The 15,507-nt window shown below is 49.8% G+C and overlaps 1 protein-coding gene across 2 annotated transcripts in view; it reads right to left on the minus strand.

Moving 5' to 3' along the window:
• NPC1 (NPC intracellular cholesterol transporter 1) overlaps positions 1-15,507 on the minus strand; it is a 55,540-nt gene that overhangs the window by 1,257 nt on the left and 38,776 nt on the right. For both annotated transcript variants that reach the window (XM_066353434.1, XM_066353435.1), the window contains exons 12-24: positions 13,969-14,158; positions 13,318-13,500; positions 12,507-12,621; positions 10,400-10,527; positions 10,163-10,303; positions 8,165-8,254; positions 7,222-7,412; positions 6,316-6,431; positions 4,830-4,959; positions 3,316-3,516; positions 2,148-2,379; positions 1,008-1,121; positions 92-254 (exon numbers count right to left, since the gene is read on the minus strand). In XM_066353434.1, coding sequence (XP_066209531.1) covers positions 92-254; positions 1,008-1,121; positions 2,148-2,379; positions 3,316-3,516; positions 4,830-4,959; positions 6,316-6,431; positions 7,222-7,412; positions 8,165-8,254; positions 10,163-10,303; positions 10,400-10,527; positions 12,507-12,621; positions 13,318-13,500; positions 13,969-14,158 — 1,994 coding nt within the window. The remainder of the gene's footprint in view (positions 1-91; positions 255-1,007; positions 1,122-2,147; positions 2,380-3,315; positions 3,517-4,829; positions 4,960-6,315; positions 6,432-7,221; positions 7,413-8,164; positions 8,255-10,162; positions 10,304-10,399; positions 10,528-12,506; positions 12,622-13,317; positions 13,501-13,968; positions 14,159-15,507) is intronic.

Below are 15,507 nucleotides of genomic sequence, written 5' to 3' on the forward strand. Positions count from 1 at the left end.
AAATACTTAAAAACAATGCCTGAAGATACCATAATTCTCCATTAGTAACATACTTCCTCCATCCCACTTATTTAAAAATTAGAACTCTTACCTATGTAACTGAGTAAGACAGGAAGGAATACCAATCCGTGAGTGGCTCCTAGTAAGACCATAGCTAAATACATCCTGAAGTAAAATATCTGGAAAATTTGAGATTTGGCAAAGGCCAACACCACAATCCCTCCAAATTTTGTAAGTGTGATTCCACTGAATACCTAAAAGAAGAGAGGTGGTGTTGGAAACTGCTTTTATCACCCTATTATAATTGAACATTTCCTAATACAGGGGTTTCTTAATAGTCAAGGTCAAAAGTCATGGGGGACTGAACGCCAGCTTTCAGAGTTCCTGCTAAGTAGTAGTATGTTCTACTGAAAATTGTTTTATTTGCTGCTGCTGAGCCTCAAACAGCAGCATAAAAGGGTATTCTAAGGGTTAAAGCTATGTATTCTGCATAGATACTATTCTGTCTCAAACTGAGATCATGTTCTCAGTTAAAAACTGTATTAATTATCTAAAATTGGCATAAAACAAGTTTTTGTTCCTCTGTAACACTGTTATCTTTAGTGGTAAAGGAATTGGTTGGTTGGCTAAACCAGGATACAGAGCTGAGCCCACGAGTCTCCAGACGTCAACTACACAGTGCTCTCTGGGCTCCTGCTCCTTCAACACATACAGCGGGCTCGTGTTTTAAATGGAAACGGCTTTCAGCTCTCTCAAATCCAGCTTCTCTGTTCCTCCTGCTCTGGCCGAACTGCCTCCTACAAAAGGACTCACCAAGGGGAACGGCTTGAAAGGATTTCAGAATATAATATAGTTATTTTGTGAACTGTCTGAAAACTCCTTAGGAGCTGCTGCTAGACAAGGGATAAAAACTCTGTTTTTCCTACTGAATTTTAAAGTTCCTTCTGAGAAACACCAACTTCCTGGGCTGGTCACTTTCCACTGAAACCTCTGCCCCAGCTACTTACGGAGCTGCCCATGTGGGAGAGCGCCTCTTCCGCCCGCTCCACGCGGCTTCCCTTTGCACTCACGGTGAAGGCTCTCGTTATGTGGCTACAGAACTCCACGGAGATGCCACAGCTCTGAAAGAGAGCTGGTTGAAATCATAAGCAGCCGCTCCTTTCCCAGGGCCCCCGTAGTGGTAGAGGTGCCCTAAACACCCTCTTTGACACATACCGTAAAGCCCCAGCACACCAACCCAAATGCACCAGGGACCTTGTGGAACTGTCCAGGCGCAGCGCCCATTGCTCCATTTTATACAGCATCTTTGCCTTGACTAGGGGAGCTGCTGAACTTCTTAGGTTACCCCCACCCTCCACTGGTCACCCCCGCCCTCCACTGGTCACCCCCGCCCTCCACTGGATACCCCGCCCTCCACTGGTCACCCCCGCCCTCCACTGGTCACCCCCGCCCTCCACTGGATACCCCCGCCCTCCACTGGTCACCCCGCCCTCCACTGGTCACCCCCGCCCTCCACTGGATACCCCCGCCCTCCACTGGTCACCCCCGCCCTCCACTGGTCACCCCCGCCCTCCACTGGATACCCCCGCCCTCCACTGGTCACCCCCGCCCTCCACTGGATACCCCCGCCCTCCACTGGATACCCCCGCCCTCCACTGGTCACCCCCGCCCTCCACTGGTCACCCCCGCCCTCCATTGGTTACCCCCAGCACACTGTCATCATTTCTGAAGTAGAGCCTCAATACCACTCCACCTGAAGCAAAGTTCATACTGGAAGTACAGATATACTGTTTCTATTTTCCATTAATACCTTCTTAAATGCTCACATCTCCAAGACTGACTATTATGCATCTGGCAATTGCATGGGAAGCCAAAGATGTTTACTGGTCAGAGAATTCCATCAGGGATGGAAAACAGCGACCATCTTGCTGTCATTAGGCTAATTTTTTTTTTTTTTTTGCAAACCCTTCAGAATAATAAAAGGATACCTGTGTTGACCATAAAATCAAGTTTGTGGCTGTATGTAACCCCCAGTCCCACCTTTCCATGTGTACAGAGAACAAGGGCCAGGCTTAGTCTTTTACCCCCAGAAGCAATTCCCACTACGTGACAGGAGTTTGGGGCCGAATGAGAGGACCCGGACTGACCATGACCAAGTTGACCAGGGACACCGCATTGAGACTGATGCCCCACAGCCACATGACGCCAAACATGTTGACCAGGATCATGGCGATAGTGACACACAGGATCACAGCAGCCCACAGCTCACAGCCCAGGAGAACCACGGTCACCAGAAAGATGGCTCCCAGGGACGTGCAGAGGTTAAAGACTGTGTCTTCAATAATAGTCAGGTACTGTTCGTAGAACACATAAAACACACTAGAGAGGAAGGGAGAGGTTGTTACAGCTCGTTCTCACTTTCCGAAGCTGTGTTTCCCTGGCCTCACAGCAACCCCACGGACGCGCTCGGAAAGGCCCTGTGGAGAAACCTCCCTGCCGTCTGCAGAGCGCGTCCACAGTAACTCGACTGGCCCTGACTCTCCACCCACACCCAGAGGAGCGCTAGCCACGATCCAATGTGCGTATTTCATATAAAGTTCTTGTTCACAATCCCAATCTATTCTACTTCATAGGCATTTACAAAGACTGGTCCATGGTATTCTGACAAAACAAGTCCTACTTTCTCCTGAGAACTACCTCAGGCCGAATGGGTCTGTGCAGGGTCTGAGAACCCACCCGCCCCTCCCAGGAACAGGACACCCGCTCCAGACTCCTCTCGCAGGGAGAGAGGCTGTCCCCTGCCGGCAGGGGACAGGACTGCTTAAAGCGAGCTCACGGGTGAGAAAAACAAAAACAGGAAACCACTTGTTTTCTACTTTTCTGTAGTTTCCAATTCAGTATTCCATATATAATATTTTTTATACAGAAAAAATTCAGAAGCAATAAAGAAGAAAAAAAGCCGCCCTGCAGGCACTGTCACAAGCACGCAGCAGCCCAGGCACGCCCAGCCGCTGTCAGGTGCCGGCCGAGCCTGCACGGAGCCTGCGTGGAGCCCTGCCCCGCCCCCCGCGCTTTTCGCAGTGTGTTCTCAGTGTGGGCCTTGGCCCAGAGACTAAGCTTAGTCCCTCCAGAACTCGGACCTCAGCAGGTGCTCTGACCTGGCCCTCCGTGCCCAGGTGCCATCCTCTGCACACACTCGGAAGGTGCTCGTGAAGGAGAAGGTGCCAGAATGAAAGCCGGGCACCGGCTTGCCCCCGGGGAGCCCCAGGTGTGGGCCCTTCCCCAGAACACCTCATCTGTACAGTTCCCACTTACCTGTATGGGAACACACGGTGACTACTTCCGTACTGGCTCATGGTTTTGGTGATGTTACCAGCAAGGAGGCGGGCTTTCTTCATGGCGTCAATGAAGTCAGCAGAGGTCTGAAGCACGGTGTGGTAGGTCATGAAGTATGTGGCTCCAACACCCGTGTCATTGCCAAGGATGTTAACTGCTGACCCATAAGCAGCATGTCCCCTAAGAGAAGACTCAGTGGCATCAGAAAGACCACACTTTGCAAAAACCTGCAGAACGTGAACACTCAAGGCGAAGTGAATCATCTGACCCTGGGCTCAGAGGGCAGACAGCTCTGATCTCAGCGACAGGGCACCCTCTGGAAGGGACCGATGGTGAAAGGTTAGCTTCTTCTCCCCCACGCTGGCTTTTCCTCACTGCTTGTGGTTTCTTTGGTGTACAGCTTTAGTTTCTATGCCGAGCTCTGCTTGCAATCCAGTGTTTTCCTACAGTTTGCTGGGCAATGCTGTGTAACAGGAAGTGGGGAAGCGCAGGGCCCTGGCGGAGACAGCCAGGAGATGGCCTCTGGGCTGGCCTTGGCCACGAACAGGCCGTACAACCCTGGGCAAAGTTACTGAATTCAGGCTGCAGTATCGTCCCCTACAGAGGGGTGTACCAGCACCTACTCACAGGGCTGCGTGACGAGTTAGTGAAATGAGGTTGCGAGGTGCCTGGCATGATACTGGCACGTAGGAGTCTCCCCCAGACTGGTGGCTATTGCTTCATAAAAGCGGAACTCACTTGGGCTTGTTTTATGTAGGCCAAAGCATTCAGTCTGCAGACGGCCCAGGATGCGAGATTCATTCCTGTTCTATTTTTAGGGAGAGCCCTCCCACAGTGCCTAACATAGGTCTCAAAACACAGGCATGATCTGTGTGACCAATATATGATGGGACTCAGATCAAATTATGTATTCTTATAAAAAATCAGGGATGTCCAGGGTGTACCTGACGTATATGTGGACGCTCATCTTCCTCCTATAAAAGCTTCTGAATCACCCCACCCCAGTGATTCCTATTTCTGGGCCAGATATCCTGCTTCCAAGGGTAACTGGTTGCCCGCTGGATGAACAGGCTCATAATAATGGGCCCAAAATAATCTAAACTTTAATCTAGGGTGACATCACCAAAGCCGAGATGCTGCCCCATACACCCACGGACACAGCGGAACAGACCAGTTCACATTCTGAAACCCCGCGTTCCCCTCCCTCCACAGAAACCGGCACAGGACTCTGCACCCAGGCAAACGGCCAGGAGGGCCAGGACACACATGCGCCTAAGAGACGAATGCTCAAGCCAGGACGCAATCAGTTGGAAATGAGATGTTGTCTTTACAGGTGTTTTAGAGGTTTCTTGCTTCCACAGAAGAATGAAGAAAGGATGAGGAGGAGGCTGGAAGGAGGCCCTTTCCCACACAGCCTCTTCTACACTCCAGCCCTCTCCAGGTTTCCAATGCAGATAACACAGCTGCGCCCTCAAAGGGTTCGGGGCACTTACCCTTTGCCACACTTGAGGTTTGGGTTATCGGAAAGGAACATGGGCAGGAACCTCATGAAGTCTCCACCCTGAGGCCTCTGTCGGCCCTCTGGAGTCAGAGGCCTGCAGCGGACGCAGGCAGGGTCCACCACTAGCAGCAGCGTGCAGGGAGGAACCAAGGAGAAAAGAATGAGTCTCCAGATTTCATTTTAAAACATTTAAAAATACTGTTAAAGAAATGAGGCAAATTCTTTCCCTCAATCTTTTTCCTCCAAAAGCTTCAAAATGTGTGATTTTCATAGAATATATTTAAGATACCATCTTCATCTTAGGCAGGCTATGAAAGTTGTCTCCCCCAAAGCAGGTTGGAGGATGACCTCAATAGGTGTTACCAGGGCCCAGAGCTTACATGTTTCCATCAGGAAACTCTAGGACAACCTCAACCCGCTTACGAAACCAGGGCAAAAGCAATGAAGGAAAGCACACCTATGAGAAGCTATGGCCAATTCCAATTAAAAGGCAATCTGTGTCAGGCCCTGGCCAGTTGGCTCAGTGGCAGAACATCGGCCTGGCGTGTGGACGTCCCGGGTTTGATTCCTGGTCAGGGCGCACATGTGAAGCAACTACCTGCTTTTCCACCCCTCCCCCTCTCATTTCTCTTTCTTTCCCTCTACCTTTCTCTCTCTCTCCTCTCCTCCCCTCCTATAGCCATGGGTCAATGAAGCGAGTTAGTCCTGGGCACTGAGGATGGCTCCATGGCCTCTGCCTCAGGTGCTAAAATAAAATGGCTCCAGTTACAACGGAGCAAGGGCCCCAGATGGGCAGAACATTGCCCCCTACTGGTCTTGCTGGGTGGATCCCAGTCAGGGGAGCATGTGGAAGTCTGTCTCTGCCTCCCCTTCTCTCACTAAAATAAATAAATTTTTTAAAAAAAGGTAATCAGTGTTATCAGGAAAAGATCAGAAAATCTCAAACTCTGAAAACCATAGTCCACTGACTCGGGCCTTGTTTAGCTGGCAGTCCCGTGGGGTGGGGGTAGGGGCGAGAGTGGAGACAGGAAGGCAGTACTCCTCAGAGTGAACAAATGAAGAAGGTAACAATAACAAAGAGAACAAGAACCAGTGCTGGTACAGAAATAGGTATAAATGCAGGTGAACAGCACATGATTTTTAAATTATAATGTTAACAGGTTTTCCAGAGAACCTGACCAGGGCGGTGGCACAGTAGATAAGAGTGTTGGCCTGTTCCAGGTTCAAAACCCCAAGGTCACCAGCTTGAGCACAGGGTCGCTGGCTTGAGCCCAAAGGTCACTGGTTTGAACAAGGAGTTACTGGCTCTGCTGTAGCCCCCGGTCAAGGCACATATGAGAGAGCAATCAATGAACAACTAAGGCGTTGATGCTATGAGTTGATGCTTCTCATCTCTCCCTTCCTGTCTCCTTCTCCCTAAAAATTAAAAAAAGAATTTCCAGAGAAAATGGAACGAGTGAGAGAAGGAGGGGAAGTACCTGAAGCATTGCAGAATTGGTCAGTGCTGTTGTAGACCCTGCAGCAAGATGACTGCGGCTTGACCCAGTCAAAGTAATCATCAAGCCAGGATGAGGGGGCGAAGCCTATTCGGGTGCTGGAGACAAGGAGACAACTAATTAATTACTGGCTTGTCCCACAGGTGAAGGCTTTCGTTACAACCCCTTTTTTGGAAATCGAAATTCCTTTCTAAATTTTAGACTGTGGCTCAAAAGACAGATTACATGAGTACTTCATGGGAAAACCCTCAAAATATAAGGTGGTAAATCAGTTCTTTACAGGTTTTGCTCAGGTAAAGCTAGTTTCAGCATACATTCTGAAAACACATTTTGGAAAAATCTATGTTCAGTGAGAAACTGCAGGCTTGAGTTGCCTCTGGCTGGGTGCCCCTCGGCCCATCTCACCGCAGCGCGGGGCGCCCCTTGGCCCAGCCCAGCCCGCTACAGCGTGGGCGCCCCCTGGCCCGGCCTGGCCCGCTACAGCGTGGGCGCCCCCTGGCCCGGCCTGGCCCGCTACAGCGTGGGCACCCCCTGGCCCGGCCCACCGCAGTGCAGGGCGCCCCTTGGCCCGGCCCACCACAGTGCAGGGCGCCCCTTGGCCCGGCCCACCACAGTGCAGGGCGCCCCTTGGCCCGGCCCGGCCCACCACAGTGCAGGGCGCCCCTTGGCCCGGCCCACCACAGTGCAGGGCGCCCCTTGGCCCGGCCCACCACAGTGCAGGGCGCCCCTTGGCCCGGCCCGGCCCACCACAGTGCAGGGCGCCCCTTGGCCCGGCCCGGCCCACCACAGTGCAGGGCGCCCCTTGGCCCGGCCCGGCCCGGCCCACCACAGTGTGGGGCGCCTCTCGGCTCCGCCCATCCCGCCGCAGCGTGCGGCACCGGTACTGACTAGTTGTCCAGCTGGGCCGCGTCGAATATCTGCTGCACCAGGGAGTCGTTGTTGCAGCCCAAGCCCCCGCACACCATGTTCTGCCCCAACAGAGAGGTGTAGTCGTGCCCCTCCTCCACGACGAAGTAGACAGGTGGGCCTGCGTGCAGGTACTGGCTGAGGGACCGGAAATAATCCGTCACATAGGAGTCCTGAAAGAAGACCCAACCACAGGACAAGGTGTGAACATTCTGATGGTGCCCAGGTGACATGTGGACAAATAAGCATCAGGAGGGCCCCAGGAGGCCCCTGGCCAAGAAGACTCCAGCCCAGATTCAGGGTTCCCCACACAGCTGCTCCCCACTCACCACCCTCCTGGTCCCTGTAGTAGGGAGGCACCGCACGGGGACAGGCCTGGCTGCTTGCATTCTGGCTGCACCGAGAGCTGTGAAGAGCTCAGATGCCCAGGCCCACAGGGCAGGGTTCTGCGGCAGTGCCCTGACACGGAGCACCGCACGGGGACAGGCCTGGCTGCTTGCATTCTGGCTGCACCCAGAGCTGTGAAGAGCTCAGATGCCCAGGCCCACAGGGCAGGGTTCTGCGGCAGTGCCCTGACACGGAGCACCGCACGGGGACAGGCCTGGCTGCTTGCGTTCTGGCTGCACCCAGAGCTGTGAAGAGCTCAGAATGCCCAGGCCCACAGGGCAGGGTTCTGCGGCAGTGCCCTGACACGGGGCACCGCACGGGGACAGGCCTGGCTGCTTGCGTTCTGGCTGCACCCAGAGCTGTGAAGAGCTCAGATGCCCAGGCCCACAGGGCAGGGTTCTGCGGCAGTGCCCTGACACGGAGCACCGCCGGCACCTGCACTTACAAGTGGGTATTACCTTGAAATATCTGTATGCAAGTTTTGAAAAATTTTATTCACCATTGGCTAAATAAGTTAAAATTTAAAAAAGCATCTTACCTCTGGCATTGAAAGAGACTGGTCCAATCCAATTTCTACTTTGTTCAGGACTGCGATGCTGAAGGACAGAACGCCCACAAATACTGCGATCTGGAACAGAAAGTGAGTTACAAGGTGGCATTTGCTTAGTTACAAGGAACCGAAGAACAGAAAATCTTCAGCACACAGAACACAGGAATAATCTAGATTTTCCCACAATGCCCTACATTTAGCTAACAATATTAAGTAGTCAATAAATGTTACATATTACTCTTACTACTATGGGAAACTAATTTATGTGTTTTTTTATAGAGATTTTCTTTTTATTAATTTCTTCATTTTTAGAGAGAGAGAGAGAAAAGGAGTGAGGAGCAGGAATCATCAACTCCCATATGCGCCTTGACCTGGCAAGCCCAAGGTTTTGAACCGGCAACCTCAGCATTCCAGGTCAATGCTTTATCCACTGTGTTACCACAGGTCAGGCTTAATTTATGTTGTTTAAGTAGAGAAGTGATAGATGATCACTGTTGGCTATATCCAGTACATGGACTATAAAAACTCTTGACTGGTTGCAGAGGACCAGAAACAGTGGGTGGTGCAGGGGAATGGGGGTGGGTGGTGTGTGTGTGGGGGGATGGGGGCGGGTGGTGTGTGTGTGTGGGGATGGGGGCGGGTGGTGTGGGGGGCGATGGGGGCGGGTGGTGTGTGGGGGGGATGGGGGCGGGTGGTGGGGGGGAGGTAATGGGGGCGGGTGGTGTGTGTGTGTGGGGATGGGGGTGGGGGGGTAATGGGGGCGAGTGGTGGTGGGGGAACGGGGGTGGGTGGTGTGTGTGTGTGGGGATGGGGGTGGGGGGGTAATGGGGGCGAGTGGTGGTGGGGGAACGGGGGTGGGTGGTGTGTGTGTGTGGGGATGGGGGTGGGGGGGTAATGGGGGCGAGTGGTGGTGGGGGAACGGGGGTGGGTGGTGTGTGTGTGGGGGGATGGGGGCGGGTGGTGCGGGGGAGGGGGAATGGGGGCGGGTGGTGTGTGTGTGGGGGGATGGGGGCGGGGGGGAGGTAATGGGGGCGAGTGGTGGTGGGGGGATGGGGGCGGGTGGTGGGGGGATGGGGGCGGGTGGTGTGTGTGTGTGGGGGATAGGGGCGGGTGGTATGTTGGGGGGGATGGGGGCGAATGGTGTGGGGGAGGTAATGGGGGCGGGTGGTGTGTGTGTGTGGGGATGGGGATGGGGGGGAGGTAATGGGAGCGAGTGGTGGTGGGGGGATGGGGGCGGGTGGTGTGTGTGTGTGGGGGATGGGGGCGGGTGGTATGTTGGGGGGGATGGGGGCGAATGGTGTGGGGGAGGTAATGGGGGCGAGTGGTAGGGGGGGAATGGGGGCCAGTGGTGGGGGGGAATGGGGGCGGGTGGTGTGGGGGCGGGTGGTGTATGTGCGGGAATGGGGGCGGGTGGGAGAGGAGGTAATGGGCCGAGTGGTGCAGGGTGGGGAGAATGGAGGTGGGTGGTGCAGGGGGAATGGAGGCGGGTGGTGCAGGAGGATGGGGGGAGTGTGCAGGAGAGGGTGGGGGGATGACAAATAAAGGGACAGCGGTGAGGAGGACGACTGTGTGAATGGACTTCATTGCAGTGGTTGTTACATGAATCTTCACATGTGATGATATGACATGAAACTAACTTCACATGTTGTACCAAAAGTCAAATTCCTGGATTGGGTACTGAACTGCAGTTATGTAAGAGCACAGGAGGAAACTGGACCAGGGTACCTGTGTCCTCTCTGTACTGCCTTTGCATCTTACTGTGCACCTATCATTTCAAAATAAAAGACTTTAAAAACTCTTGCTTATATTGACTGCTAAAAACTAGCTAAAAACATTTTACGTATTTGAGCGTATCTGCTTTTATGGTTTTGTATGTATAGGTAAGAGCTGTTAGGATCGCCCCCCCAGGCTGTCTGATTCTTCGAAGGCATGTGATGAAGCCTGAGCCGGGGAGAGAAACAGGAAAAGCCACGGAGAAGCCCATACCACAATGGGTCGCACCCAGTCCTTAAGCAGAAGTGGAGAATAGCAGTTTCTGAAGAAGCGAAACAAGAGGCCCTCTGAGGCCTGGCTGCCCGTCCCATCCTCGGGATCTCTGACACAGCAAAGGATGTCCAGCCTGTTTCTCTGGGGGACAAAGGAGAACAGAGGTCATGCCCTCTAGCTGCTTTAGCTAGACTCTAGACTCAGATGAAATAGGCTGTAATCCTGGTAACAACTTACCTCTTGACGCTTAATGTCTAACCCCAAGAGACTCACAAAACAGGTAATCTGCAGAAGGAAGTCGATGAGGACCGCCATCCCGGCAAACAGAGAGAAAGTGTGAACGGCTGGCATCACTGACAAGGCTCCTGCAGGGGAGGAGAGCTGTCATGCCCACTGACAGCAAAGGCTCTGCGGTCTCAGTCCTGTGTCCACACGGACACAAGGAGCCACGACAGGCCAGACCTGTACAACTCCCTCCACCCACCTCCCCACAAAGGATGCTGCAAAAGTCTGTGGAGGTCACACCAGAACAGAAGAGTCTTTTTCAAAACGGTGTCAGCCTCACTTGAGTTAAAAATGTAGGTTGCTGGGCCTGGCCCCACCCTACTTAATCAAGGAAGCTGGGAATTCAACCCCAATTCTTGTGTTTAATAGGGTCTCTCAGAAAATTTATGCACGTTAAAATTTGAAAACCATTAATATAGCCATTTCTTATAGCACCTTTGATGTTCACTCTAAGACGGGACGGGAACCTATGGCTCGCGAGCCAGATATGGCTCTTTTGATGGCCGCATCTGGCTCGCAGACAAATCATTAATAAAAATATTTATAATAATGTTAAAAATAGAAAACCTTCTCATGTATTACAATCCATTCATTTCCTACCGCTCATGTTCATGGTTGCAGGTGGCTGGAGCCAATCACAGCTGTCCTCCGGGACAACACCAAATTTTTATTGGATAATGTGTACCGTACACGGGTCGTTGTATGGCTCTCATGGAATTACATTTTAAAATATATGGCGTTCATGGCTCTCTCAGCCAAAAAGGTTCCTGACCCCTGCTCTAAGAGAACAGTCTTTTCCATCTGGTATTAGATCACCAGTATCAGTCTCTCGGTTTATTTTCCACCAGATGAGGGTGCTCAAGCCAGAAGCACAGGTCTAAGACTCGGAAACTCAACTCTGGCAGCTCAGGGGCCACATATAGCCTGTCTGGCCCATATTATAAACCCATTTCAAAATTTAACAATATTTTAAAAATAAAATAAGGAGTCAATATTTAACAATAAAATTTTGATTCACAGTGTTGCTTGAAAGAAAAAAATTGGTCCTGGCTCCTCAGGCCAGTGGCACACAGCTGCTTCCTTCAGACGGCACCTGCACACTCCCGCTGCCACAGTCCTCCAGTCATGCCAACCCTGAGGGACAGTGTCAGCCGCTATTATCATCACACTCACACTGTTTTTCTTACAACAGACGTGGAAAGAGGAAATAGGTTTTTTTGTACTCATTAAAAAGGAACTATAAAGGCCACAGGTTTCAAGAACATTGCTTTACGGAAATGAAAAATAACACACTAATGGTGTGTCTGTGTTGAAAGGCTACCACCCAGGACATTCCTGCAATGGCCCTGTGTGACACAGTGGCCTGAGTAGGCATTTCTGTTTGTGATCCATGGATTGTGTCTTCTCTGGACTTGCTGGCGACTCTAGTTCAGCCTACTCTTCAGAGGGTGGAGTCAGTTTTTCCTTTCTACACGCCAGAGAGGGGGGCAGATAGCCCCACTAGTAAGAAGGGCTAATGTCTCCATGTGAAGGAAATGCAGGTGTGCTGGTTCCCGGTACAGCTTATTCTGGCTCCTTGCACTGAGGTAAGATCCAAAGACCTCTGCTCATCAGCGAGGCTGCCTCCCCAGGGAGCTGTGTGTACGGAAAAGGAAGACTGCCTATGAGAACAATGCTGAACACCTTGCAAGCTAATGCCTGTGCATTTTGGAGCTGCTGCTACCAGTGTTGTTTTGAGAGGGGTGCTGTGGCTATGCAAGAATGCCATTTCCAAGTGTCAACATTTGCCACGGGTGCCAAAAAGGGAAAACGGCAGGGAGTCCTCGGTATCTGAACCACAAATGTCAACACTGTCCTGAAATAATGTGAGAAAGAAGAACTTGCTACATGACACCCAAGATACTGCCATCAGTTTTTCTGGTGGTCCACTCTGATCCTTTCCAGTTCTAGAATAAAGCTCAAAAAAGGAAGAACACAGGGAGCATATTCAGATACCCAGGCTCCTTCTACTCCCAGGCTTAGCAGACTATGAGATTGGTAGAATGCAAAGAGCAGTTACCTAAGAAAAATGCTATCGTCTCTGAAAAGGATGACAGGAACATACTAGGAGCCACTTCTCCAAGGACCCTGCCCAGCTGCTGGTCCAGGGTTTCCCCTTGAAGACGTTCATCTCTCTTAAAAAAAAAAAAATTAAACATGCAACATTAAAATATCTCAGTAACAACACCACCTCTTTGCTTCTCTATATGGACAGTAAAGAAAGTTGATCAGTAAGACCTACATATTATATATAAACTGTGGTAGGGGACCTGTAACATCTCATGCTAGTTCATTCAGTGTTTCTGCCTTCCTGAGCTAGGAGACGGGAAAGGTTCAAGGGACGACTGGATCATCTGATGAGGAGAAGACACTGGAATGCAGGCTGCAGGTGGCTGGGCCCTTAAATGACGAACATGCCACACAGTGAGGACTATCAGACAAGGGGACTGTGTGAGAGCCAACTGACTGAGGCCATTTCTACATCAACAGGTTCTGTATTGACCTTTTGTCCTGTTAGCGGCCCCTCTGACAAATCTTTCATTCTTCTACACTATGTGGAGCATCCTTTTCATAGCAGCCGTAATATGTGCACGTAAGCTGCACGTATTCAAAACCACACTCTCGCTTTATATCTGTTCCACCAACCAGAGAGAGGGGTGGACTTGATTCCTAAATGGCCAGAACAAGTGACAGACACGAATAAATATTCCAGAGGAAAGGAAACGGTGTCCTTGTCCACACTCAGCAATACTCTGCATGGAGCCGAACAGCCATTAGTGGAACCCAGTACCTGGTTAGCTGCCAAGTTCGATGAGAATGTGAAAATGTACCTGGTAGGTCTGGACCAGAATGAAGATGTTGTCCACCCCAACAGCCAGCACCAGGAACGGGATGACTTCAATCACAATGAGGGTGAGGGGGATGCCAGCGTAGCTGAAGATGCCCAGCGAGCACGCCACCGAGCTCAACACGATGAGAATGCCCGCGATGCCTAGGGAGACTTTGGAATCCACCTGAGGGACGCAACAAGGACGCGTCGTAGTTAGTGTCCTCCATCCTGTTATTTAAAGGTCCTCATTTCTACCGCTTCCCACGGGGACAGCTAATCTGCAGCTAACATAACAGTACAATTCCCAGTTTGAGAAAATAAAGAGTAAATTGTCTAGGTCTTTCCAAACCACATACTATATTTTATGAACTTCCATTCTTAGGTGATGAGGAAGACAAATCAGAAAAAACTGGACCATGTGAAGAAATTTTAAGCTGAAGATAAACCAGAAAGTTGGAACTGAAGAGAACAGATGCAACGAATGGGAAATTTACATACAGCTAAACCACAGGGGAATTTAAGGCAGTTTTGAACATAATAAATTAAGTAGAGGCAAAAACATGACACATGCCGTACACTGCCATTTCTAACAACACAGACACACACACGATCCACACTTACATGAGCATGCACACACACACACCCCACTTACCAGAAACCTGCTGCAGCTTTTGATGTGCCCCAAGGCTATGGAAATATACAGGAACATGACGGCATAGCTGATCACCACAGTGAAGACATCACTGTTACTTTCACGATTTAGTTCATCTCCAATACTTCGTTCAGCAGTGAAAGAAATGGTGAGATTTGGATTCTTGTAGTTTTTCACAAAATTAATAAACCTAAAGAGTAAGAAGGATTTTATGTTTTTAGGTAACTTAGTGAAAGCTAAGTGAGGAGCTTCTTCCCAATCTCTGTGACACAGTGAGACAGTTCCAGGCATGGTGAGTTTTCTACCATCTAAATAGGTTTTAGAACAAGTTTGAAAGCTGGCTCATGATCTCATTCCTTTTTACTAAAAAATATTTCTAAACGAAGTACTGTATATTATAATAAAGATATATGCTCATGAAATAAAATTTAAAAAGTTGATCTACAGATTTAATGCAATTACTATCAGATACTGACTGATTTCTTTGCAGAAAAACCATGTATCTATGGTCACCTAATTTTCAATGGGGTGGCAAGACTTTCAAATGAGGAAAAGAATAATCTTTTCAACAGATGATCTGGGATAATGGACAGCCACATGCAAAAGAAGGTAGAGCTTTCAGCTTACACCATATACAAAAAGGAACCCAAATGGATCAAAGACATCAATGTAAGAGCTAAAACAATAAAACTCTTAGAAAAACAGGTATAAATCTCCATATCCTTGGATTAGCTATGACACAAAAAAGTACGAACAGCAAAAGAAAAAATAAATTGGACTTGATCAAATGAAAAACTTTAGTTTCAGAGGACACCATCAAGAAAGCAAAAAAACCAAGTCAAAGAATGGAGAAGATACTTGGAAATCATGTATCTGATCAGTGACTTGTATAATATATAAGAATTCTTATACTTCAATAATAAAAATACAAATTGCCCAGCTAAAAAATAGGTGAAGGATAAGAATAAATATTTCTCCAATAAGAGCACGAAGAGATGCAGGAAATCATTAGTTATCAGGGAAGTGCAGATCAAAACCACAATGAGACACACTTCATACCCACAGGGATAACTAGGATCAAAAAGTCAGATATTAACAAGGGTTGACAAGGATATGGAGAATATGAAACCTTGATACACTGCCAATGGGAATGCAAAATGGTGTAGTCACTTTGGAAAAGTCTGGCAGTGCTTCAAAGAGTTACCATATGACCCATCAATTCTAATCCTAGGTATATACTCAAGAGAAATGAAAACATGAGTTCACACAAAAACTTGTATACAGATGTTTATAGCAACATTCTTCATAACAGTCAGAAGGCAGAAACAACCCAACTGTGCATCAGCAGATGAGTGCATAAACAATGTGGTTTATCCACAGGATAGAACTTTACAGAGCCAGAAAAAGGAATGAAGGACCGACATACACCACGACTTGGATTAACGTTAAAAACATGCTACATGAAAGATGCCAGACACAAGACTTCACATATGATTCCATGCAGAAAAAAAGTCCAAAACAGGAAAACATCTGGAGGCA

This window comes from Saccopteryx leptura, chromosome 11 (genome assembly GCF_036850995.1).
Source record: "Saccopteryx leptura isolate mSacLep1 chromosome 11, mSacLep1_pri_phased_curated, whole genome shotgun sequence".
Taxonomy (NCBI): Eukaryota; Metazoa; Chordata; class Mammalia; order Chiroptera; family Emballonuridae; genus Saccopteryx; species Saccopteryx leptura.